This window comes from Pristis pectinata, chromosome 2 (genome assembly GCF_009764475.1).
Source record: "Pristis pectinata isolate sPriPec2 chromosome 2, sPriPec2.1.pri, whole genome shotgun sequence".
NCBI lineage: Eukaryota > Metazoa > Chordata > Chondrichthyes > Rhinopristiformes > Pristidae > Pristis > Pristis pectinata.
The window spans coordinates 85,504,714-85,531,956 of record NC_067406.1 but is presented as its reverse complement, the minus strand read 5'-3'; the positions used below and the strand labels follow the sequence as shown (position 1 = coordinate 85,531,956).

General features: G+C 39.7%; 1 protein-coding gene across 1 annotated transcript; it reads right to left on the bottom strand.

The window, feature by feature from the left end:
• Positions 1–3,140: 3,140 nt before the first annotated feature.
• LOC127587032 (flavin reductase (NADPH)-like) lies at positions 3,141–26,483 on the bottom strand. Its single transcript, XM_052045179.1, has 5 exons — positions 26,139–26,483; positions 15,030–15,172; positions 14,644–14,845; positions 11,187–11,354; positions 3,141–3,994 (listed from the first exon to the last, which is right to left on the bottom strand). Exons 2-5 carry the CDS (start codon positions 15,162–15,164, stop codon positions 3,837–3,839), a joined length of 663 nt encoding a protein of 220 aa, XP_051901139.1. The 5' UTR covers positions 15,165–15,172; positions 26,139–26,483; the 3' UTR covers positions 3,141–3,836.
• Between the last annotated feature and the right edge of the window lie 760 nt (positions 26,484–27,243).

Here is a 27,243-nt window from a genome sequence, read left to right as displayed (position 1 = left end):
AAGCCGTTCAACACTGGCATTTACCCAATAATGTGGAAAATCATCCAGACATGTCCTGTTAATAGAAAACAGGTCAGTGCTATCATAACAAACTTACTTTTAACCTACCCAAGCCCAGTTTGAGTTTCAAAAAACACCTTAACTCCAGATGTCAATATGGACCAAAGAGATGAATTCCGGAGGTGAGGTGAGAGTGACTGCCCTTGACATTGAAGGCAGTATTTCACTGACTATGGCATTGGGAGTCCTGTAAAACTACTCAATGGACAACAAGGGAAAAACAGTCCCAAAAGCTGGAGTTTTAATTAGCACAAAAGAAAATTGTTGTGGTTGGAGAAGGATGCAGGAATTCCAAGGCTGTACGGTCTTTAGCTGCTTTATTAATGACGTTCCATCTGTCATTAGACCAGAGGTGGGGATCTACTCTGATGGTTGCACAATTATCATTTCTCTTCACAGTTCCTCAAAACCTGGAATTTCCTGGAAGGAGTGAACTGCCCATGCTCACATTCGACCTTCGTTATAAGGATGAATTTACTTTTAGTGGATGACCCATTGTCAACCTCCTGGCAGAAGTAGGCCTAATCCTTATCGGCAAGCATTATGCTCTAGAAGAATGGTGGGGAGATAGTAGTGTTGGGTGGTGCAGTGCTGTAGGTGGGAGGCCAGAACAAGCCTCACTCACAAAATAGCCGGTAAAATACCTGCTGGGTGGTTGCCTCTTGGTTTGGCCAGTTGTCAAATCTATCAAAAATCATGATGTTTCTGAATGTCACTAGCATTCAGATATAATTAGAAAGTCCATCAATTAACAAAATTTAAAGAATTGAAAATAAAATGAATAACTATTCCTACACTCTATCTAACCTGATGCAGATTCTGCTGGCAAATTCCCCAGTGCAAGTGTTGGGAATTGCCTCAATTTTCTGCCAAACTCCATGCATCAAAGGGCATTTGGGGAGTGGCTGATGAGGAGAAGCCAACAAGTACAGAGGTTTGAAATCCATGAACCACTGGCTTTTCCTGGTACATTCTTGGCCAGATTCTTCAGAAACAAGTTCCTGTGATCTGTATATTTATAAATCAGCACAAAGATTCTTCATTGCTTTGTATTGTTCTAAACACTGCAGTTTGCTTAGTAATGCTTAGTTTGCAGTATTATTTCCAAATATTGTGAATTCTGCTAAAAGCAGATGTAATTATAAAATAAGAAATACAAGGCAAAGTACTTTTCCAAACTAATTGTAAATTGGATGACACTGGTGATGTAATCCTGATATTCAGTGAATATATTAAGATCTATATATATTAAGATGTATTAAGAATCGTGCCGGAGGCAGCAATACCTCCGGCACGATTATTCTCAACCCTGGTGTCCCACAAGGCTGCGTCCTCAGCCCTCTACTCCCTATACACTCACAACTGTGTGGCCAGATTCTGCTCTAACTCCATCTACAAGTCTGTAGATGATACCACCGTTGCAGGCCGTATCTCAAACAGCGATGAGTCGGAGTACAGGAAGGAGATAGAGAGCTTAGTGGAATGGTGTAATGACAACAATCTTTCCCTCAATGTCAACAAAATAAAAGAGCTGGTCATTGACTTCAGGAAAGGGGGCGGTGTACATGCACCTGTCTACATCAATGGTGCTGAGGTCGAGAGGGTTGAGAGCTTCAAGTTCCTGGGTGTGAACAGCACCAACAGCCTGTCTTGGTCAAATCATGTAGATGCCACGGCCAAGGAAGCTCACCAGCGCCTCTACTTCCTCAGGAGGCTAAAGAAATTTGGTTTGTCCCCTTTGACTCTCACCAACTTTTACCGATGCACCATAGAAAGCATCCTATCTGGATGTATCAAGGCTTGGTACAGCAACTGCTCTGCCCAGCACCACAAGAAGCTGCGGAGAGTTGTGGCCACAGCCCAGCACATCACGGACACCAGCCTCTCCTCCTTGGACTCTGTCTTTACCTGTCGTTGTAGCAGCCAGCATAATCAAAGACCCCACCCACCCGGGACATTCTCTCTTCTCTCCTCTTCCATTGGGTAGAAGATACAGGTGCCTGAGGGCACGTACCACCAGACTTAAGGACAGCTTCTACCCCACTGTGATAAGACTATTGAATGGTTCCCTTATACAATGAGATGGACTATGACCTCACGATCTACCTTGTGACCTTGCACCTTACTGCACTGCACTTTCTCTAGCTGTGACACTTGACTTTGTTCTGTTACTGTTTTTACCTGTACTGCATCAATGCACTTTGTACTAACTCAATGTAACTGCACCGTGTAATGAATTGACCTGTATGATCGGTTTGTAAGACAAGCTTTTCATTGTACCTCGGTACAAGTGACAATAATAAACCAATACCAATCTTCACTAATTTTAACTGCCAGACTGCATGCTGCCTTTTAATTTATTCACTCTATATTCACACTCTAAAAAAAAATCCAGTTTTTTCTTTAACACTGCCTTTAGCAGATGGCAGTTGAGTAATTTAGTAATGCATAATCTTTTTGACATTTTTATTTAGTTGTCTAGGGAGATTCATACTGCATAATATTTGGTGAAAAGTGATATGTCCTTATGTTATGTTATCACTTAGTACTGATGCTGTTGTATTCCTGGAGATGACAGTCAGTTCATACTTCACAACTATCTTGCACTCCAAATTTAACATCAGTGCTGAGCAGTTTCCACTTTGGAAGAATGCTATATTTGCCAAATAAAATATAACCTGATTTTAACATGCATACCTTGTTTCGTTTCCTTTCCTTTTCTGGGTTCTATTAGATTTTCCAACCTAAATTAGTGTTCAGATCTTAAAGATGGATTATGTGTCTGCGTGGGTTTCCTCCCACATTCCAAAGACGTATGGGTTAGGAAGTTGTGGGCATGCTATGTTGGCGCCGGAAGCGTGGCGACACTTGCGGACTGCCCCAAAACACTCTACGCAAAAGATGTATTTCAGTCTCTGTTTTGATGTACATGTGACTAATAAAGATATCTTGTCTGATAACTCCAAATATTACTAACATGTTTTGCTATATAATCCAGATGTGTGTAATGTAGGTATTCATTGGATGTAAAAAGAAACAAAAATGTACCCATTTTAAATGACCTCCAGCATGAGTGCATAAAATACTTTAATTTTGCAAGTTACCATGCAATCAGAATCCATTACACATTACTATTATCCTTTATTTTGAATTGTCAGCAATCAATTTGTTAATATAGGTTAGGCAACGCACTGACACAGATTCAATCCCGAGTCTACAAAAACACATTCAGGTTGATACAGATTATATAATTCAGGTTCAGATGAGGTATACCTGCATTACTTACATCATTATTTCTTTACTTTGATTACCCATTTTGTTCTCTGAATGCATCCAAATCCCTTCACGCAACTAGTTTGCAAACTAATTTAATTCTTGTCATTAATACAGTCTATCATTCAAAACTGCTTGTAAAATCAAGTAGTTTTATATCATTAGCTTTTAAAATTCTGTGCAGTTTTCTAATAACATAGAAAGAATTAATCCCACTAAATATCCCAGCAGAGAAGAACAAATACCTGCTTGATTTATCATCGCTAACCCAAAGAATATTCTGTAACTGAATGCAGCCAAAGCTATACATAAATAAACTGGAGATGAAAGAAAGTAGCTACTTAGATCTTGGGTTAATCATTTAGCTCCTAGCTACACGCAAGGTAACGTCTTTTAATTATTTTTGTTTTGCTGTTAATGTAGTGTTTCTTATTTGTTTAGATACACCCATTTTAAGGAATAGTGAAAAGAAGTTACCACCCAGCAGTGTAGGAATTTGTCTTTCACTTTGTTACCATGGCCACAGACTTCTTCACCCACAAATCCACATTTAGCTGGGAAAGCATAAAGCGAGCAACATCCCCCCGCGTCACTGAATTTGTAATGGGAATTCCGTCCTGATCCGGAACAAAGTAGCCGTCATAAGTTAATATTTCCTTATCTGTAAAAAAATGTAAAAGAATAAATGCTGAATCATTTACAAGCACTGTTTCATTGGAATGGAGAAAAAGTCAACTAATGAGGGTCATCATAAGGAATTAGGACAGAAATCACTAATGCCACAGTATTTTTAAATATATAGAATTAAAAGTGACAGGGAGAATCCTATTGTGAAAGTATATGCACATGCATTTTATGCACTGTTTTAAATCAATTCTTGATAGAATACAAGAATTGGATGGCTAAAATTAATAATTTTTTGAGCCTTAACTCAATATCCACACAGATTTCATGATTGCATATTAGGAGGCCAGGAGAAACCCAGTACCAAAGTACTGCATGTGGATGAGTACCATTGGTGCACTTACCATCCATACAAAACTCCCCCCAGATTTATAATGTATCCAGATAAGTGGACAGGATTGTATCACTGATGTGGATTTTGTTCAGCTATCTTTATCACTAGTCTCATACTCTTCACATATTGTGAATTACTCTACTAACTAAGTGGACCTGTGAATGTTTGTGCATGGCTGTACACTCTGATTTGGATGCTCTGAGTGAAAAAAGGTCTTCTGAGGAATCATCCTCATGATCTCCTGCAATGTTGCGTGCATGAGGGCCCTAGATACAAAAGAAAGGGATGTGATTGAAATCTTGGCCTATGCCTTATTTGGCCTTTTCATAGTTCAATTACTGATGAAATAAAGCCAGTCTATACGTCAGAGGTGTTTTTAGTTCCATCAGCAGCTCTGCCTGTTTCTTCATCTCTGACGTGGATATAATGTAGCATTTAGGGCCTTCTCCCTTGCATTTATTAACAGGGCAATATGTGGCAGCCCACAGCAATGCTGACTGTGGCCGTTTTTAGGTAACTGAAAATGAAAGTTCACCTGTAGGATAAGATAAGCAAGCAACAAACTCTCAGCAGTGGACTATCCCAGGGAGAGCTGCCATTCCTACACTCTTCACATCTGTATGAGCAAAATGTATGAGCCACAACATCACTGGAATTTACCCATACTGACGATGTAGCACTTGCAATCAAGGTAAAAACATTCAGGAGCCTGACGTATATCTGATGGCAGATCTCATTGCAATGACTAAATACTTCCAGAAGTGGGGGCTGTGACCAAATGCAATACAATCCATGGTTATTGAACTTCACCTCACAAACTGTGTGCCAACCATAACACTCGATGTTACCTTCTGTGGAGAAAAGATGCAGCACAGTCTAACCAGGAGGGGATGATCTTCACAGAAAATGAAGGCTGGGGGTTGCTCAAATATGCAGACGCATGAAGAGTGAAGTGATAGTGTACACTTGGCCAGACAGAGTGAAGGTGGCTTTAACCATAGGATGTATTTACCTTAGGAGATCAACATTTCCTGAGATAATAAGGCTATTGAACCAATTCCTACACATAATCTTATCTGGACGAAACCACCTTGTAGCTGACCACTTCAGCTACTCCGACCACATGAGAGTTGCAGGTTTTTTATATGCATTGCTAGAAAAATGTACTTTACCCTTTCTCCTGACTACACCCGGCAGTGGTAAGTCACCGAATATAGTGTGCACCTCTAATCTTCACTCTCCCCTTAAAATGGCCAAGCACATAAAATGCAAAAATACATTTCTACTCAGCTCAGAGATGGAAAACCCAGAAGACAAAACTATATGTATTTGGTTAATTAGCAAATCCATATTCCAAGCTACTGATTTGATCTCTGGATTTCTGCATACAATTCCATTCCCCTTTGCCCCTTCAGATCACTAGTGTACCCAAATGGTGGCTGTGTGACATAGCACCAGATTTTGCAGAAAAATGCTGGCAGTTCTACGCATAGCTGCCACTGTTATCCTATGCAAGAGGCAGCATGTATGTCTGGAGTCTGCTGGCAAATTTCCAACAGCCTTCATGCAGCCCGGCAGCAGAGTGGATGTGCTGGGCACACAAGGGAGACTGCAGACGCCGGAAATCTGGATCAACACACAAAATGCTGGAGGAACTCAGCAGGTCAGGCAGCATCCATGGAGGGAAATAGACAGTCGACGTTTTGGATCGAGACTTTTGATCAGGACTGGTAAGAAAGAGGGGAGATAGCCAATATAAAAAGGTGAGGGGAATTGGAGCAAGACCTGGCAGGTGACGGGTGGATCCAGGTGAGCGGGGTGATAGGCAGGTGAGGGAGGGGGAAAGTGGGAATGATATAAGAAGCTGGGAGGTGATTGGTGGAAGTGACAAAGGGCTGAAGAAGATAGAATCTGATAGGGGAGGACAGTGGACCGTGGAAGAAAGAGAAGGAGGTGAGGAGGGGAACCAGAGGAAGGAATGTGTGGTGATGGGCAGATCGAGAGGGTGGAGGAGGGGAAAGAGAGGGGGTGATGGGGGCTGGTGGGATAAGGGGAAATAAAAGATTGGGGACAGAGGGTAGTGGTTACTGGAAGTTGGAGAAATCGATGTTCATGCCGTCAGGTTGGAGACTGCCAAGGTGGAGTATGAGGTGCTGAGCAGGCTGCTTGAAGAACCTGTGCCTGGTGAGACCTGCTGCAGGGAGTTCTCTCCATAGATTTCAACAGGGAACAGCTGGGAGGAAGTAAGAAGTGAAAGGTGCTTTGTTTTTGTTTGTATGTATTGCAATGTTTCTTATTGGTGTGATTTAATTTTTTTAATGGTTTTGTAAGGATTTCGAATGTTTCTGAATGGTTTTGACAGCTGGAGGTACAGTTTAGTTCTTTCAGCATTCTGGTGGACAGGCATTATTCTGCTCCCACCTTCCCATTAAAATGGATTGAATAGCAGAAAGGCTGTGTCATGGTGCAGGCTGTGCTACTGATTTCAGCACTGGCAATCTTGAGAAACTTCTCAGTGAAGAAACAAGTGCAATTTTTCCCCACAAATTCCGCACCAATAGCTCACAGCAGGAATTCCAATGAACAAACATTTTCTGCCAAATCTGGCATTGTAATTCAACTAACGTTAAGTGGATACTACACTGTGAAAACACTCTGCAATAAATGGGACAAAAGTTTCTTTTACAATCCCAGGTTATAACCAATGATAAATTATCTCCTTTTTTTAAGCTGAGCACCATACTAGTCACCAAAACACTAAACTGCAACAAAACCCTAAAGTAAGCATGCTAGCTCTAGAGTGGATTCATCAGGATTTTAAGTTTGTTTCCTTCATTTCAAAGTTCATTTTCTAAATTACATTTTTGTCATTATTGTTTCCTACATTTCTTTTTTTCCATCTGCATTAATACTATTGGAGACCTTATTTCCCATTATTTATTTTCTTAATCCAATCTTAACTGTTTAACTGCAATCGGAACATCTCTAGAATGGCATCTATTTTTGGCCCCAGTCTGCCTGGATGGCACGTTAATTCAGGTCCCGGGGAACATAAATTTGCAGACTAGTGGCAAGAGTAAAAGTTCAAGAAGACTCCACTCATAAATATTTTAAAAAACCATTCTTTGCCTTTAGAGGAATCTAATGGTCTGCTTAGCCATATCAAGAAATAAAATTTTGAGGAAATTGTGGCCAAAAGTATCTATAATAAATAATGAAACAAGCAAAAGTTCATATAATGTAAAGATTTTTTTCTTAAATAATTCTGTTAGAGCTTAAAATTATTCTTTATGAAAAGTATGCACTACGTCCAAAAGTAAACATCAATAATTGCGCTTCTTGCAGAGCATAGTCGAAGTGCCGGTGACTTCTTTGTTGATTGCTTTGTTGAATGTGTGATAAACAATCCTGTCCAGGCATACGGCACATGACACACTTGTGTTGCTAACATCCAAAAGTTCATCATTTTATCAAGAAAATATCAGAGCCTTTCTTAACAACTGCAGTGTTGCTTAATCATGAAGAATAATTTTTAAGAAATTAATGACAACATGAAGCTAGTCCATCCCTTCCCAAATTAGCTTAAAGGCTCATAAATTTAAAAGAAATCAGTCGAAATAATGCAACTATGTACTGTATATTCTGAGGTTTACCAGGTGGCCAGGAGCAAAGATACAAGGATCTTCTCAAAGCTTTGAAAGAGTGTAGCTACCCCACTGACTTGTGGGAATCACTGGCCCATGATGACTTAAAATAGAAGGGAGCACTCAGGATAGCAGTGAAAACCTAGAGTCCATTCTTCATGAGCATAAAGTATGTCCAACATAAACAGCTGAAGGATAAACTAATTATGGACTTCAGATGTGTCAATGAGGGAGGCACAATTATGCTTGGGGAAAAAAATCCTTGTAAAATTATGTAATTTTATATTTAAAATATAAATAGTTTACCTTTGTCTTCTCATGCCTTCACAATAAATACAACAAAACTACTAACTGGCGTTTCAGAGCAGTCTATGAAATTCATCAATGCAAACTAACTGGCATGAATGTGAAGTGAGCTATAGGTCTGAAACTATCACTTTCAAGCAGGGTGATGTTTTGAGTATCTAAAAATAAGTCAGCTTTCATGCAGCAGAATTCATTGGCTGACACAAGGGACTGCAGATACTGGAATATGGAGCAAAAAACAAACTGCTGGAGGAACTCAGCGGGTCAAGCAGCATCTGTAGTGGGAAATGGACAGTTGACATTTCGGGTCAAGACCCTTCATCTGGACTGGAAGAGGGGAGATAGCCAGTATAAGGAGGTGAGGGGGAGGGGGTGGGGCAAGAGCTGGCAAGCGATAGGTGGATCCAGGTGAGGAAGGGTGATGGGCAGATGGAGGAGGGAAGAGTGGAAATTGTGACAGAGGCTGGGAGGTGAGAGGTGGAGGTGACCAGATGATGGAATCTGATAGGAGAGGGTGGAGCATGGAACCAAATAAGGGAGGTGGGGTGGGCAGATGGGAACAGTGGGGGGGGGGGGGGTGTGGGACCCAGTGGGAGGAGTGTATGGGTGAGTTCCTCCAGCAGTGTGTGTTTTCCTCCAGAATTCATTGGCTCTTCTCAACAATACTCCAATACTTCAGTCTGTTGACGTACGTACATGAAAAAGTTAACCCACATCACCCAGCTTGAAGGTGATAGGATCAGACCTGCAGCTCACTTCACATTCCTCTCCATTTTAGTTTGCACTGATTGTAAAACTAGGCTGTGGATAAACAGATTACATATCTGATGCAGTCAGTTCCCTGCCAGTTTGCCATGCTAAAATTACCCCTATTGGTTTTTATGGAGTCAGTCAGAAATTTCATGAACTGTTATCACAAAAACAGTTTTGTTCCAGTCAGGCTCCAGTGATGAATTGGCTCAAATTTCAAAATAGTTCATCTGAATAAGAAAGCTGATTGAATTGAATTTAAAATGCTTTTGCAAAAGACCTCAACCAAACTGTTTTAAGGAAATCAGTTTAAGTCACACTAGGGTGTCGACGGCATCAATAATTCCTTGATAAAACTGTGGGTTTCAAAAATACTAGATCATATCAGATAATAGAAGTTCAACTGACTAAAAGACACCTTCTTTTCTGGATTACTACTATCATACCTTTGGATCATCTGGCACCTCAGGTTTCTATTGATTGTAATCACTGGCAGCCACATCCACTCACGCTTCATGCAGAGGCATAGCCTGGCAGTGAAAGAGTGCCGGATTATGCACATTTTATCCAACAGTGTTCCAGCTCACCCTGTATACTTCTATCAGCTTTGTTTCACTTCATTTTTCTGCATATGCTATAAAATGTGCTTTGTACCACCATTTCAAAGACCCCACCCACCCGGGTCATTCTCTCTTTTCTCCTCTCCCATCAGCCAGAAGATACAGGAGGCTGAAGGCATGTACCACTGGGCTCAAGGACAGCTTCCATCCCACTGTGATAAGGCTATTGAATGGTTCCCTTATACAATGAGATGGACTCTTGACCTCACAATCTACCTTGTTATGACCTTGCACCTTATTGTCTACCTGCAATGCACTTCCCTGTAGCTGTGACACTTTACTCTGCACTCTCTTATTGTTTTTACCTGTACTACCTCAATGCACTCTGTACTAACTCAATGTATCTGTACTGTGTAGTGAATTGATCTGTATGAATGGTATGCAAGACAAGTTTTTCACTGTATCTCGGTACAAATGACAATAATAAACCAATACCAATTTAAGCTTTGTTATTGCTCTAAATGGACAAATTCAAGGAATAATCAAATTGAAGAAAAGTTCTTCCAGTAGATTATTCAATGTCACTGGTTATAGTTGCGAGTGGAGTACTTAAGGAGCAATCTTGACCTCTGAGCTATGCACATTTTGCACTAATGATGTAGATGAAAAGACAGCATGGAATGTATTGAGGTTTGCTGATGCAACAAAACAAGGTGGGGAAATAAGCAGGGAGGAGTTTGCAAGTATTCTACAAAATAATTCAAGCAGGTTAAATGAGTGCATGAGACGAGTGGATACAGTGGGAAAGTGGCAGTTTATTCATTTTGATGGGGGAGAACAGCAAAAGAGAATATATTTTAAACTATAAAACAGTAGTAATTGTGAGTGGGTAAAAGGGTCTTGATGTACTGGTACACTAAGATGCAGAAACCTGCAGGTACAACAAGCAATCAGAAAAACTAATGAAAAGAGGCTGGGGCACAAAAGTAAGGATGTCTTGCTGCAGTTATACAGGAAGCACCATGTGCAGTATTTGCCTGAGAGGCACTGTGGCATAGATCTCACTGGGATGCTTCCTGCATTGGGGGGCTTGTTCTACGAGGAGAAAACAAGTAAGATTGGCTTATACTCACTGCAGTTTAGAAGGATGACGGGTAATCATATTCAGATTTACAAGATTTGCAGGGGGATTGACTGGAGATTTGCAAGGTGATTGCTTCCTCACCCTGGAGGATCTAAAATCATAGGTCACAGTTGCAGTTTAGGGGTCAGACACATAGGAAGAAAAAGGAAGAGAATCTCCTTTACTCAGACTGTAGCAGAATTAAATTTTCAAATTCTGCTACTGCAGTGAAAATTATACACAGAAAGTTATCATTGACAGAAACTGCACAAGTTGGTCTCATTCTCAAATCTAGGAAAAGGCTTGCCAACTGCATATCAAAATCACAAATTCAAAGTTTTATTCTTAAATTATGTAAACAAAAAATGGAGTTGTGATAAGGTTCCTATCCCTGAATGGAAATCAGGAAATCAATTATAAAGGTATATGGAATTGATAAACAAGATTTGAACCTGTTTCCGGAGCAGTCTTAAGTTCTGGAGGTCTTACTGTAGTCCAATCGAGATCCTCACACTCCTCATTCAAATAATTTTCCATCTCATACATGTTGTTCAGTATGCTACGGATCATGGGGATCAGCAGCCATCGTACCATCCAGGAGGCCTTTTGTGCACTCTCAGCTGTAAAATATATACACCGCTTTTATTGAAAAAGGACCACAATATTTTCTTGGCATAAAAACATAAGAACAGAAACAGAAGTAGCCAATTTGATCTCTCATCTCTATTCCACCATTCAATAAGATCTTGCTTGATTCCTTATCATAATGCCACTTTCCTAAACTAGCCCCAAGTCCCTTGATTTCCTTAATATCTAAAAATCTATTGACTTCTATCTTGGAAATACTCAGTGACAATGTCTCCATCACTGTCTAGAGTAGAGGATTCTAAAGAGACACTATCATTTGGATGAAGAAATCTTTCCTCATCTGTCCTAAATGCCTGACCCCTTATATTGAGACTGTAGCCCTTTGTTCTAGTAACCTCAACTAGTGCAAACATTAACTCAGCTTCTATCATGACAAGCCTCCGAAGTTTTATTTGATACAATAAATCCCTAAGGGAGCGGAGCTGCCAAATTTAAGTCAATTATGCATGTGATATCAATGATGAAATCTGGACCTAGCACTTGTTCAGTCATGACACTAGTAAAGGATGAATTGGAATTGGAATTGGTTTATTGTTGTCACTTGTACCGAGGTACAGTGAAAAACTTGTCTTGCATACCATTCATACAGATGAATTCATTATACAGTATATTGAGGTAGTACAAAGCAGTTAGCGCGACGTTATTACAGCACCAGTGATCGGGGTTCGATTCCCGTCGCTGTCTGTAAGGAGTTTGTATGTTCTCCCATGTCTGTGTGGGTTTCCTCCGGGTGCTCTGGTTTCCTCCCACATTGCAAAAAGACGTACGGGTAGGTTAACGTGGGTTTAATATGGGCGGCGCGGACTCGTTGGGCTGGAAGGGCCTGTTACCACGCTGTAAATAAAATTTTTAAAAAATTTTAATTTAAAGAATGCACAGTAAAGTGTCACAGGTACAGAGAAAGTGCAATGCAGGTAGACAATAAGGTGGAAGAAGGTGACATATTTAGTGACATCACAAAAAATCCAGAAAAAACATTCTAATGGTAAACCAGTGGGCCTAAAGGTAGACAAGTCCCCTGGTCCTGATGGAATGCATGCCGGGGTACTGAAAGAAATGGCAGAAGTTACAGTAGAAGTGTTTGTGATAATTCTCTGGACTCTGGGCAAGTCCTGGCAGATTGGAAGACAGTGAATGTCACGCCAGTTAAAAAAGGATGTAGGCAAAAGGCAGGTAACTATAGGCCAGTTAGCTTAACATCTGTAGTTGGGAAAATGTTTGGAGCTATCATTAAGGAAGAAATAGCAAGACATCTGGATAGAAGTGGTTCCATCAGTCAGACACAGCATGGATTCAGGAAGGGCAGGTCCTGTTTGACAAACTTATTGGAGACCTTTGAGGATATAATGAGTGCAGTGGATGGAACAGGTGGATGTTGTATACTTGGATTTCTAGAAGGTGTTCGATAAGGTGCCGCACAAAAGACATCCATAAGATAAGGAGGCATGGAGTTGGGGGTAATGGGTATTTCTCTGGTTGGCAATCAGTGGTGAGCAGAGTGCCACAGGAGTCGGTGCTGGGCCCGCAATTATTCATGGTATACATTAATGATTTGGAAGAGGGGACTGAGTGTAGCATATCTGAGTTTGCAGATGACACTAAACTGAGTGGAAAAGCAAATTGTGCAGAGGATGCGGAGAGTTTGCAGAGATATAGATAGGTCAAGTGAATGGGCAAGGGTCTGGCAGATAGAGTACAATGTTGGTAAATGCAAGGTCATCCACTTTGGAAGGAAAAATAGAAGATCAGATTATTATTTAAATGGTGAAAGATTGCAGCATGCTGTTGTGCAGAGGGACTTGGGGTGCTTGTGCATGAATCGCAAAAGGTTGGTTTGCAGGTGCAACAGGCTATCAAGAACGCAAATGGAATGCTGGCCTTCATTGCTAGAGGGATTGAGTTTAAGAGCAGGGAGGTTATGCAGCAACTGTACAGGGAACTGGTGAGGCTGCACCTGGAGTACCGTGTGCAGTTCTGGTCTCCTTACTTGAAAAAAGATATACTGGCTTTGGAGGTGATGCAGAGGAGGTTCACCAGGTTCATTTTGGAGATGAGGGGATTAGCCTACCAGGAGATACTGAGCTGCATGTGACTCTACTCACTGGAATTCAGAAGAATGAGAGGGGATCTTATAGAAACATATAAAATTATGAAAGGTAGCTGAGGCCAGAACTAGGGGACATCGACTCAAGATTCAGGGGAGTAGATTTAGCATGGAGATGAGGAGGAACTGCTTTTCCCAGCGAGTAGTGAATCTGTGGAATTCTCTGCCCAGGGAAGCAGTAGAGAGTACCTCATTAAATATATTTAAGACACAGTTAGATGGATTTTTGCATAGTAGGGGAATTAAGGATCATGGGGAAAAGGCAAGCAGGTGGAGCTGAGTCCACGGTCAGATCAGCCTTATTTTTTTGGATGGCGGAGCAGGCTTGATGGGTCAGAAGGCCTACTCCTGCTCCTATTTCTTATGTTGTAAAATTATGACTAAAAGCATAAGGATGTAATGAAAATATGCCCATCCACAGAGGAATTAACACTTGGCATGAATTATCATCAAATATGACAGAAATCAAGTGAATCTCGCTGTCTCCTACCATCGAGCCAATTTTGTATCCGATTTGCTATCTCACCCTGGATCCCATGTATTCTCACATCATGGACCAGTGCTCATGAAGCATTTCAAATGGAATAATAACCCATCTTCCTTTTAAATTCTGAGCAAACTGCTTTGCCATTCGCGAGTTTTCAGCTTTTCTTTTTTTTATTTTTTTTACTTTTTTTTGGTTTTGTATATTTTTTTATATGGTTTTGTATATTTATTTACGTTCACACAGAAATTTTCCCACTACTGAAGCTTTACCCTTTTCAGAGGATACTTAATGTGTGGTATTATCGCTTCATATGATATCCAAGGATAGTGCTTGGTTAGTAAACCTTTTCTTTCTACTCTTTAAATGTAATAAATGAGTAAAAGTTCTCTCAATTAACTTCCTCAAATATACCAGTCAACTTTCCAGGCTAAAGTACGAGGAGTCGAGATCAATTGGCATCCTCCTGTGAAGCAGAATTAAAGGATGTGGATAAGTGGATCAGGACAAGTAGGTATCCAGTTGTTCTTATAAATTCCTATATTCATATTTATAATAGACTGTTCACACTATATGCATCACCTCCCAAAAGAATTCTATTCTATTGCAATTCTATTCTGATGTGTTTACATAGGCAGTTTTCATTATACATACAGTATGTCTAAGGACTCACTTTGTGTGTACCAGGATGTCATTGCTATAATTCGATTCACTTTTGCCAGGCGCATTGAAGCAACGATAGCTTTCATTGATTCTGTATATCCAGTAATTCGAGAGAGTATGCTTATTGGGAAACCAAGACAGGACATGACAACATCTTGCTCGTTAAAGTGCTCCATAAGGCTGTCAGCTGAGAAGATATTTGCTTCTACAACCTGCAAAAGAGTTGATAAATGTACAAGGAACAGTTTACGTCAGGATACAAGTTGTCATATGTATCGGGAATTGGAAGCACGATAAATTTGGTATAATTTTCTCATTTGTAGAACCTACATACTGCACGTAAATGTTGACTTTATTGCAGAGTATACAAAAGGATTCTATCACACCAGGAACTACCTTCAGGTTATCATGATGAATTGTGAGCTTGCTGGGAGTTCTTACAACAGCTGTCACCACATGGCTCTGCTGCAGAGCTTGTCTCACTAGAAACTGGCCTGTTTGTCCTGTGGCACCAAGCACCAAGAGTTTCATTCTTCAGTCTAAAAGAGACAAACAGTAAATCACACAATCAACAGATGGTGGATGTTTATAATTTCAAATGCAGTTTAACAGACTAATAGCTTCCTTGTGAATTCCAAACACACTTTCATAATCCAGAATCCAATTGTAAGAACTCACATGTTCTCTTCACACTACATGTATGTTGCCAGAAGTAAGCTAGGAGCTGCAGGATGCTGTAGTTAAGATACTGTTCATTCATTTTTGGATTTTGGCTTCAGAAAAAGGTGAGACTGATAGGAGCAAAGCTGCATTTAATTGGCTGCAAATATTCTTGGTGTAATGAGTTTGCAAAGTCTTAATTCAAATCCTGTTGGTGTGGATCCACAGCACAAAACTATATGGCATTCTTGCCTAGATCTGAGAGAAGTACAGATGGTTGGTGTGGTTCTCTGTATTCCTTTAAGAACTGGACTCAAACTCTAAATGTTAACTATCTGCTTCATTTACTTCATGGCTGATATCACATTTAGAATTGATTAATTTTTTTGTAATTTATTCTTCTGAAAATAAAATAAATAAAATTTATATTAACAAATGCAATTAAGGATGCTTTATCTATTTTGTTTTTACCCAGCTTCTTGATTTATACTTCCAGGATACGGCCATACAATAATGGTTGTTAATGGTGAATGTCTTCTGCAATTTTTAAGTTCCTGAACAAAATATAATTTCACTTTTGGATAAGTAAAAGTAAAACTAGACAAAAAATAGAGAGTTTCTTTATGAATAAAGTTGTATTACTATTAATCTAGAATTTTCCAATGCTATTCTATTTCTAAAAGCTTTTCAAAAGTAACTTTAAAGATTTGCTTTTGGCACAGTTTTGTCTTCATCCACTATCAAACAATAGCTGGGATTGATAGAAGGAACTACTGAATATTAAACTATTGTAAAATTTGCTGCTATACCATTCTAGTACTGATCCAGGTTGCTTTAAATTACTCATTGCACTACACTGGCACTTAAACTGATATTTCTGAAACTCATCCAACTTATCATGGCCTCTTGTCTTTGGGTGAGGGAACTTTGTAATATCACTCCAATTATAAATGCCAATATAAAACATGCAACATTACACATTTTCCCATTTTGACGATACCATTTCTATGCTACTTAAAAGTTAGATCTGAGGTGTACTTGAAGTGGGAAATACTCCTGCAATGTATTACTCCATTCAGAATTACTCTTAAATGGAGTAGCACTTTGTAGAATAATACAAACTAGCAGGTGCTAGTTCAATATCTGGTCCTTGTGTAGTCAGCTCTGCAGTTTGTTTCTATCCTGGACATCAAATCAGAGGTAGTATTAATCTCTTTGACATATCAGTTGTTACACAATTCAGCGCACACCAACATTTATACCCATCACTATTCCACAGACAGCCTACCCCAGGGATCTCCAGTGAGGCAGGCATTCTTCCCTTTGGTGGGGATACTAATATATCAGAGTGGGTTTGGGAATTTTGGACCCACGGTAATTATTGACTGATAGAAAAATACAAATGTTACGGACTCAGTGAAAGTCCCTTTAAGATAGAGAGTGTGTGTGTATGTGTGTGTGGGGCGTGCTTACGTCAATAGAAGATAAAGGATGTAATGACGTTGTTGAAGAAGTCAGAAGAAGGAGAGAGAGAGAGAGAGAGAGAGAGAGAAGGGAGAGAGACACCAGCCTGCTTGTTTTCTCTATCGATGGATGAGAAACAATAACTGTGTTTGCCACTGAAATCCATGTATGGAAGTTGGAAGTAATCCGGTGGAGTTCACTTTGTTGCTGACCTGTAGAAGGAAACAGGTATTTGTGTGTGTGGACGACCACGATTCGGATGCTTTTCGGGGTGAGGAAGTCACTACCGAGTAAACACTGAAGTGTCGTTTGGGTTCCATCGTGGAACATTTGGATTTCGTATTTACTCTCTCTATGTTTCTCTACGTCTACGTCTTCTGACAACGGTGGTTGTTGAAGAAGCCCTTGCTCATGTTTCACCTTATGGCTTGCGGAACTGAACTTTAAGAACCATTCCAGAACTTGGAGTTTGGGACTTTGTCACACACACACACGACGAGTTTAGTTTTGGGGTTAACGTTCGAGGTTTAACATTATTGAATTCTAACATACTAACATTTTTACTTTTATTTTACGTATTATCATAAATAGTGATTAATAAAATAGTTTTTAACACTGAATCATGCTCAGTGTGTTTCTTTTGTTGCTGGTTCGTGACACAAATGTTAGCCAAATATAGGGATGTATATGCATGGACGTCTGAAAGCAGAAACCTTTCAAACAAATTGGTCATAGAAATGGAATTAATTTTCCCTTTGATGAAAATTTGCATGCACGTAGATCACTTCATCTGATTTTCCATCTTGTGGAAAAAATTTAATGAACACATTCTAATGGTAATATATCCCTACAGTAGGGATGAGGGATTATTATTTTTCTTCTAAAGTAGCTTCTCTGATCAAATTCAACTACTTATCACATGCTCTCCTCCATGCATTGCTCTTAAAGAAATGCCACAACTGCCTCATTGTGCTCCTTTTAAATGTAGATAATGCTAGGCTATGTTTTGAAAAATAGTTCATGTGATATTTTTCTGTCACACTAAAATCAATCTGTTTGAAGGTATTTTTTTCCAAACAGATCTTCATTCATATATATCACTTCCAGAACAAAAGAAAGACTATATCATTACAGCAAAGCATCAAACTTCCATGGAGATAGGTTTTGTGATATGGTATTGCTGTTGCCAGTATACAAAGCGCAAGAGAGTGAGGATGGTTGTCAAAGGATTCAGCAGGATATTGACCAGTTAGAAATGTGGGCAGAGGAATGGCAGATGGAGGTTAATATGGACAAGTGTGAGGCATTGCACTTTAGGAGGTCAAATGCAAGAGGAAAGTATACAGTAAATGGCAGGACCCTTAGAAGCATTGATCTACAGAGGGATCTTGGAGTGCAAGCCCATAGCTCCTTGAAAGTGACAACACAGGTAGATAGGGTGGGAAAGAAGGTGTATAGCATACTTACCTGCATCAGTTGGGGTGTTGAGCAGAAAAGTCAAGAAGTGTTGCAGCTGTGTAGAACTTTGGTTAGGCTACATTTGGAGTACTGTGTGCAGTTCTGGTTGCCACATTACAGGAAGTATATGTAAGTTTTGGAGAAGGTGCAGGAGAAGTTCACCAGGAATTTGTCTGGATTAGAGAGTTTAGCTATAAGGAGAGGTTGGACAAACTTTGATTGTTTTCTCGAGTGTTGGAGGCTGAGGGGCGACATGAAAGAAGTATATAAAATTATGAGAGGCATGGATCAGATAGACAGAATCTTTTTCCCAGGGTGGAAATGTCAAATACTAGAGGGCATAGGTTTAAGGTGACAGGGGGTAAGTTTAAAGGAGATTTACGAGGCAAGGTTTTTTTTTACTCAGAGAGTAAAAGGGGCTTGGAAAGTACTGCCAGGGGAAGTGGTGGAAGTAGATACAATAGCGACATTTAAGAGGCATTCAGACAGGCGAGTGAACAGGCAGGGAATGGAGGGACATAGACCACAGATGGGATTAGTCCTGATTGGCATCATGGTTGGCACAGATATCATGGGCCGATAGGCCTTTTCCTGTGCTGTACTGTTCCATGTTCTATATTATTTTCCTTAGTTCAATAACAACATGCATTTACATGAATATTTAACCCAAATGTTCCTTACTAGACCTCTAGTCATGGTGAGAGTCAAATCTTATTAAAAATCAAAAAATTAGTTGCCAGCAGGCTATAATCCTGAAATTACCTATCATCACTGTTTATCATACTTAATTGTGATTATTTTTTAAGTGACATAAAACCAGTTTTTACAGAATAGGAAAAGACTTCACAACAAAAGCAGCATTAAGCAGTTTAGAAATTTTGTTTATTTCATGGTAATAAATCCAGTATCACAGTTCATTAAAAAAGGGAAATTTCATTAGCAACCTAGAAAATTATTAATAAAATCATATAGTTTTAAAAATTGTTTCTCTCCCCCAGCACATAAATAACCCTTATTAATTGACCATGCTGAACTCCATATCTCAGATAGGCAGCATTTAGAATGGTCACAGTTGTAAATCTGACCCAAAAAAAATCCAGTGCCAAATTTCAAAACATAAATTGTAATTTACACTACAACTTACAACAAAAAAAAACAATCTGAATAGAGTAAGGACTCAGTCTGACACTAGATTTTCATTTTGGGGTTAGTCTTAAAAATAGACTTACATTTCACAACCTTGGTGTTGGTATAAAGTTGAAATGTTTCAAACTGGAGTCAAAACTGTCTTATAATTACACCTTAACTCTATTTTGTTATTATATAATTGTGCAACATGGATTTATGAAAGGGAAAGCACAGTTCATAAATCTGTAAGAGTTTTTTTTGAGGTTGTAAGTAGTGGTGTAAAGAAAGGGGAAACCAGTAGAAGTGGTGTATTTGATAAAGTGCCATGCACTACACTATTAAACGAAACTAAAGAACATAGGCTTGTGGGTGTAGGACACAGATTGAGGGTTGGCTAATGAACAGAAAACAGAGAATAGGAATAAATGGGTCATTTTTGGATCTTTGGTTTAACTGTAACTAGTGGAATGCTATAAGGATCAGTGCTGGATTCTCAGCTGTACACAAACTGTATCAATAATTTGGATGAATGGAAAAAGACAGCAAAACTCTGATAATCTGGCACTTTGGTAGTGCCAGACCTACAGATTTTCTGGTGGAACACACAAAATGCTGGAGGACCTCAGCAGGTCAGGCAGCACCTATGGCGGGAAATGGACAGTCGACGTTTCGGTCGAGACCCTTCATCTGAACTAGTCTCTTGTGTCTACGCATTTTCTGGGCTATTGGATGTTGCTCCTATTAATACCCTACACACTTTATTTCATTTTCTTTTACATGTTACACTGTAGTTTATTAAATTTTCCAGTCAAGGGAGCAGGAAATATACAAACCTGCCCAACCAAGTTCCTGGCCACTAATATACAGGTTCCCCAGCTGGCTCTGGTTGCACTCTGGACCCCCGGCTCATATTCACTACTAAGGAGTGAGCCCATTGCCAAACTGTCAGAATTTCTGAACAGTCAGATGCCAGATTATTAGAAATTTACTGGTATCCAGTTTTGCTGATGATACAAAGCTGTGTGGGAAAAGGATGCGGAAAGATTTTGCGGGGACACTGACAGGATAAATGAATGGCCAAGGACATGGCATGTGGAAGGAAAGTAACATCCACTCTGGTAGAAACAACAAAAAAGTAGTTTTTTTAAAAATGATGAAACATTGAAAAGTACTGGTGATCAGAGGGATCTGCACATCCCTAGACTTGAATCACTATAAATTAACATGCCAGTACTACAACTAATTAGGAAGGCAAATGGACGCTGGTCTTTAGTGTAAGAGGATTGGAGTTGAGGAGCAAAGACTGCAACTACATAACATCTATTCTCTTGCAAATATCTTCCTTTCAAGTGCTTATCCAGTTCCCTTTTGAACACAATTGAATATGTCTCTACTCCTCCCCCCAACAGTATGTTCCAGACACTAACAGTTCATTGCTGAAAAACAAAGTTCCTTATTTTTTTGTTCTTTTGCTAATCACCTTTGTCATCTGGTTCTTGACCCTTCTATCAATGGGTACATTTTCTTTATGTCTACTCTGTCTTGACCCTTCATCCTTTAAGTGCCTCATCAGATCCCCTCACAACCTCCTTTATTCTTAGGAGAGCAACCACAGCTTCTCCCTTGCACCTACTAGCTGTAATGTACATGCATATACACAAGCCCTCACTTCAAACTTGACCCAATGCCAACTATATAGAGAAGCATCAAGAGTCACAGAGAGCTGCGAGAATAAATGCAACTGGTTCATTCAACTCCAACTACGTGGTGCATTTGTCATGCATATCCATCATATATTTATATACATTGCATTGCTTTTCCCTTTTTGAAAAGAGAGCGATTCTACATCATTTAAGCATTCAACCAATCAGATTTTCTGAGTTGCTTTTATCTTCCTAAAGGAATTTGTGTTGTAAGTGTTGTACCTACTGTCACGAACCAGCAACAAAAGAAACACACTGAGCATGATTCAGTGTTAAAAACTATTTTATTAATCACTACTTATGATAATACGTAAAATAAAAGTAAAAATGTTAGTATGTTAGAATTCAAAAATGTTAAACCTCGAACGTTAACCCCAAAACTAAACTCTTCGTGTGTGTGTGTGGGTGGCAAAGTCCAAAACTCCCAGTTCCGGAATGGTTCTTAAAGTTCAGTTCCGCAAGCCATAAGGTGAAACATGAGCAAGGGCTTCTTCAACAACCACCGTTGTCAGAAGATAAGACGTAGATGTAGAAAAACAGAGAGAGAGTACATACAAAATCCAAATGTTCCACGATGGAACCCAAACGACACTCCAGTGTTTACTCGGTAGTGACTGCCTCACCCCGAAAAGCATCCGAATCGTGGTCGTCCACACAAATACCTGTTTCCTTCTACAGGTCAGCAACAAAGTGAACTCCACCGGATTACTTCCAACTTCCATACATGGATTTCAGTGGCAGACACAGTTATTGTTTCTCATCCATCGATAGAGAACACTAGCAGGCTGGTGTCTCTCTCCCTTCTCTCTCTCTCTCTCCTTCTTCTAACTTCTTCAACAACGTCATTACGTCCTTTATCTTCTATTGACGTAAGCACGCCCCACACACACATACACACACACTCTCTCTCTTAAAGGGACTTTCACTGAGTCCGTAACACTACTTCTTGCCTAATTTAGTGCAATCTAGGGTAATTTCTTCCAGAGTTTCCACTGGAATATACGAGCTTCTAGCATATATTAATAATCACACAACTCTTTGAAATTCACTTACTGGAATTAAGTGATTTATGTGAATACTTATGAATTTATCCAATTTTCTATAAGACAAGCATGAGCTGTCACATTGAATTACTGTAATCCTTCTTTGTATTGCCTACATCAACTATTACTCCAAAATCCTGTTTCTGAAAGTCAGATTTTCCAGGAGGCATTAACAAATGAACTCTATTGTATTGTGAGCGAAAATCTTCTCCTCCATGACTTCAGTTATAATTTCATTTCTGTCTCAACTGCCTCTCTTCTAGTGTCTCCTCAGGTTTTGCCTACACTAAACTCAATTGTGTTCTGAGTCTGTTACCCATTAGTAACTCAGCAAAGTATAAATGTTGTAGAATGTGGTGTTGCACTGCAGTTTAGCAAAAAGTTTGCTGATCACTGAAATATTGGTAAACTTTAGTACCCTTCTAATACCTGTTTATTCAGTATTTCTTTGGCGAATCGGTGATGTCTCAGCCACACCATTTGACACTGAATGTTATGGTGAAATAAGCATATCCTTAATATCATTTTGATTTGTAAAGTGCTCAGGTAGATACAAAAGGAGAACATTTATCCAAGACTGGTTCTTTTGGTAAACCCTGACATGAGAACTTGGATCTCATTTCTTTACTCTGTTATAAAACTGGATCCAACATGTTTCACCTTGACCCATTTGAGTGTTTTTTTTAATTTATTCATTTTTCAAGATGTGGATATCATGGGTGAGCCCAACATTTATTATCCATCACTGAAGGCCCTTGAGAAGGTGGTGATGAGCCTCCATCTTGAACCACTGTAATCCTTTTGGTGAAAGTGCATTCCACAACGCCGTTGGATTTATACCCGGCTACATTGAAAGAATGCGGATATATTTCCAAGTCAGGATGGTGTGTGATTTGGAAAGGAAGCTGATAGTGGTGGTATTTCTACAAACCAGTTCTTCTTATCCTTCTAGATGATAGAGGTGTCAGGTTTGGGAGATGCACTCAGAGTAACTAGGCAAGTAACTGCAAAGCATTTTATAGATGCCACACAATGTAATGATGGTGCACCAGAGTTACTAGGAGTGAGTGTCTAGGGTGGTGGATAGGGTGCCAGCAAAGTACACTGCTTTGTCCTGGATGGTGTCAGGTTTCTTGAATGTTGCTGGGGTTGTACTTATCTACACAAGAGTATTCAATCACACTCCTGACATGGTGAAAATGCTTTGGGATATCAGGAGGTGAATGACTCCCTGCAGGAAACCCATCCTCTGACCTGAATCTCAAGGATAGGAGATTCCTCTTTCATTTCCTGGCTTTTTTGCAGCACAAGTATCATTGTTGTCAGTTATCAGCCCTTCTCATGCCTTAATGTTGTCTAGTCCTTGTGCATGCAGGCATGGACTGCTTCATTTGCTGGGAGGTGGGATCTCTGTAATTGTAACACTTTATTCTGCATTCTGTTATTGCTTTTCCCTTGTACTACCTCAACGTACTGATGTGATGAAAAGATCTGTATGGATGGCAAGCAAAACAAAGTTTTTCCCTGTACCTCAGTACATGTAACAATAATAAACCATTTACCAATCATTATGTACATCCCCATTTTTGACCTTATGATGGAAGCAAGGTCATTGGTGAAGCAGCTGAAGATAGTTTGGCCTATGCACGACCTTAAGAATTCCTGCTTTGGTGTTCTGTGGCTGGGACAACTGACCTAAATAAACCACAACCATCTTTCTGTCAACTACCGGAGTGTTTTCCCCTCACTGTCTATAGGCTGCAGTTATGTTCGGGACCATTAAAGTCAGGGCCGTATGTCAAGGGCAATCATTCTCACCTCAACTCTGTAATTCAACTCTTCAGTGATGAGGTTTGGAGCCAAGTCATCCTGGTGAGTGCTTAAACTGCCCAGTTTGGGTTTGTCAATCCTCTTCTCACAATAACCCAACATGTACACTTTGGAAAGGTCTCACTGACTACTTCCAACTCCGAAAAGGTGACTTCACTGTCTTGGGTCCACAATCCTTACACTTACCTAGTTATCAAGATTGTTAACTAACACTGGACAATATCTTGCTCCTGTCTTTATGCCCAAATATTAGAATGTTTATTGTGAAGATACCCTAAAATTTCTCCTCTCAACACACATGGTATAGCAACTCTGTCACCCCAAATAAATACAAGATGTGCGGCAGAAAGTAAACCCAGTATAAGTAAAAATTGCAAAATATCAAAGCTTAAGGTTTTTTATCTGAACGCACATAACATTTGTACCAAGACGGATGAGCTGAAGGCACAAATAGTAACATATGGGTATGTTCTAATAGCTACTACAGAGATGTGGTTGCAGGATGACCAGGACTGGGCACTCAATAATCCAGGAAAGAAGCACTGCTAATCAAGGAAGAAATCAATGCGGCACTAAGTAGTGATATAGATGCAGTGGTATGCAATCAGTTTGGTTAAAAATAATGAACGGCCGGGGAAAGAAGGCACAGGCAGGTGTAGTCTAAGACCAAACCCCCTCTCCACCCCCCCCCCCAACCCAAGTTGTTACTTCTCAAGAGGATAAATGGGGAAATAACAAAGGCATGTAAAAAGGTACCTGAAATTATAATTTTAATCTGCACATTGATTGGACTAATCAAACTGACTACAGTATTATAGTCATACATCACAGAAACAGGATTATTGATCCACCATGTCCATGGAAGAGGAATTTATGGAACGAGTCAGGGATTGTTTCTTAGGGCAGTATTGTACAGAACTTACCCAGCAACAGGCTTTTTTTTTAAAAGATCTAGTCATGTGCAATGAGACAGAATGAGAAAGGATTAGGCAAAGATGTGGTACCTAAGGAAGCCCTAGGGAATAGTGTTCACAAAATAATGGAATTCCAGACACAATCTGAAGACAGACACCTGGGGTTCCTAACCAATAAGGGCAATTACAATGCTATGAAGGCAGAGTTGTGTGCAGTGGACTGAGTAAATTGGCTAAGGGAAAGATAAGTGGATGAGCAGTGGAAGATATTTAAACAGTTAGTTCATAAGGTTCAGCAGAATTTTATCTCAATTAGAAAAAGAGATCCCAGGAGAAAGAAAAAACATATCTGATTAACAAAGGAAGTCAAGGAAAATATTAAATCAAAGATTAGAACATAAAAAGTATGAAATAGTTGTCCAGGGGACTGGGAATTGTACAGGAACCAGCAGGGACAGACTAAGAAGTTAATGAGGAAGAAAATTGATTATGAGAGAAAATTGGAAAGTCATGAAGTCTTTACAGCATAGAAAGAGGTAGCACCAACCACCAAGCTCCTATTTTTACATTAATCTTACCTTAACATATTTTGTTCTTCCCACGTTCCCATCAACTTTCACCCAAATTCTACCACACATCAAGACACTAAGGGCAATTTACAGTAGCCAATTAATCCACTAATAAATACAAGAAATACAAAACTGGGTGGAAATGGCAGAAATGGAGTAGTCAGTCACTGCCAAAACAACTGGTGGTTCCAAGATCATGCAAGGATAATCCCATGGCATCTCTTCCCTACCACAAACTATACTTTCTCATCTCTCTCTCTGTTTGCATCACCCTCGTTCCCAATAGCGTGTCCGAAGTGATCATGAATTATTCTTTGCCATGAAAGTCGAGATCATCTACGTTCTTAATGAAGACCTCAGGCGATTTTACCTGATTAAAGGATCCGAACAGATTCAAACCATATGTTGTTCTTCTTCAGCTGTGGAGAAAGTTACCTCCCCACACGTCGATTTGGCGTCTTCAAGTATTTTTTGCTTTGATTTCTGAATCTCAGCAACTATGGTACTTCATAGTTTACATATAATATTACATAATTTTAAAATACAATATTAAATCACTTATCAACGCCGGCAAGAACTACTGAAAAAAATGCACGATCGTTGTTGCTTACTCCTACGCCAGTTCTGAACTACAAATTGTAGTGTTTAGGAAATTAATAATCCTTCAGCAGCACGTATAGTAAAATATTCCAATGTATAACAAAATAAACCACACAATGTAACAGGACATACTCACTTTGTAAAACAAAAATAAGCTGTAGCTCAGGTTTTCCCTCGATTGCTGTTGGAGGAGAGTAGTCAAAGTTTGTGAGATTTTGTTGGTAATCAGTCGCTTTCAATGTTTTTTTTCAGAAACAAGTATTACACAAACAGCGCTGTTTCCGGGTGCCAGAGCCCAATCCCAAAATCTTCCCGCCCAGCCTTATCGAAGGAACCTATGGCATTTCCGTAACCGCCGTCAACTGGAACACCATGAGCCAGCCGGCTGGAAATGATAACCATTGTACATTTGGGCAACACCGCAGAGTGTAAGTAGTGGGGTTCAAATCCACAGTGGTACATGCATATTTGTCAGACGTGACACCCGTAGAGAAACACATTCCTGCCACAGCATGTTGCTAGAGGTATCCCGAAGACTTGAAGTGAGGTAGTTTATTGGAAAGCACTATCTTCGAAACTATTCTGGATTCCATTCTACCATTCAGCTCTCACCCTGTAATCTGACTGCCTTCCCCCACATCTTAATATGTTTGGTTATCAAAAATCTGTAAATCTCAGAGTTAATTTTAACAATCGAGCTTGCATCAACTGCCCCCGTGTGGATTTTTCAAATTTCTACCGCCCTTTCCTTAAATTTCGTGTGAAAGGTCTGGCTTTAATTTTCAAGTCATATCTCCCGGCCCTAATTCCCCAATTAGTGGAAATAGTTTCTCTCTAGCTTACTAGCTGACCGTAACATCATGACAAAGTTTATCAAGACATTTCTTTAGCCCTTTAAGTTCCAGGAAATATAGCAACTATTCATTTAAAAGCTCCTTACAAATTAGCTCTTTGGAATCCAGATATTGTTCTAGTAAAACCATGCCTCACTCTCTTCAAGATCAATATACCAATGGTGTGATGCCCATGACTTCTCATGGCACCCCAGGAGTGTTACAACCATGACCTTATATAGCCGAAATACAATGCATACTCCCTTATATTCCTGCTTTCTAGACTTAAAAGCCACTATTCCATTACGCATTTCAATTTAATTTATGTATCTATCCATGTTGTTTTAACTATCTATATCTGTGGTCCCTAAGGCACATTGGACTGTTGTTATTTCGAGCTTTACACCA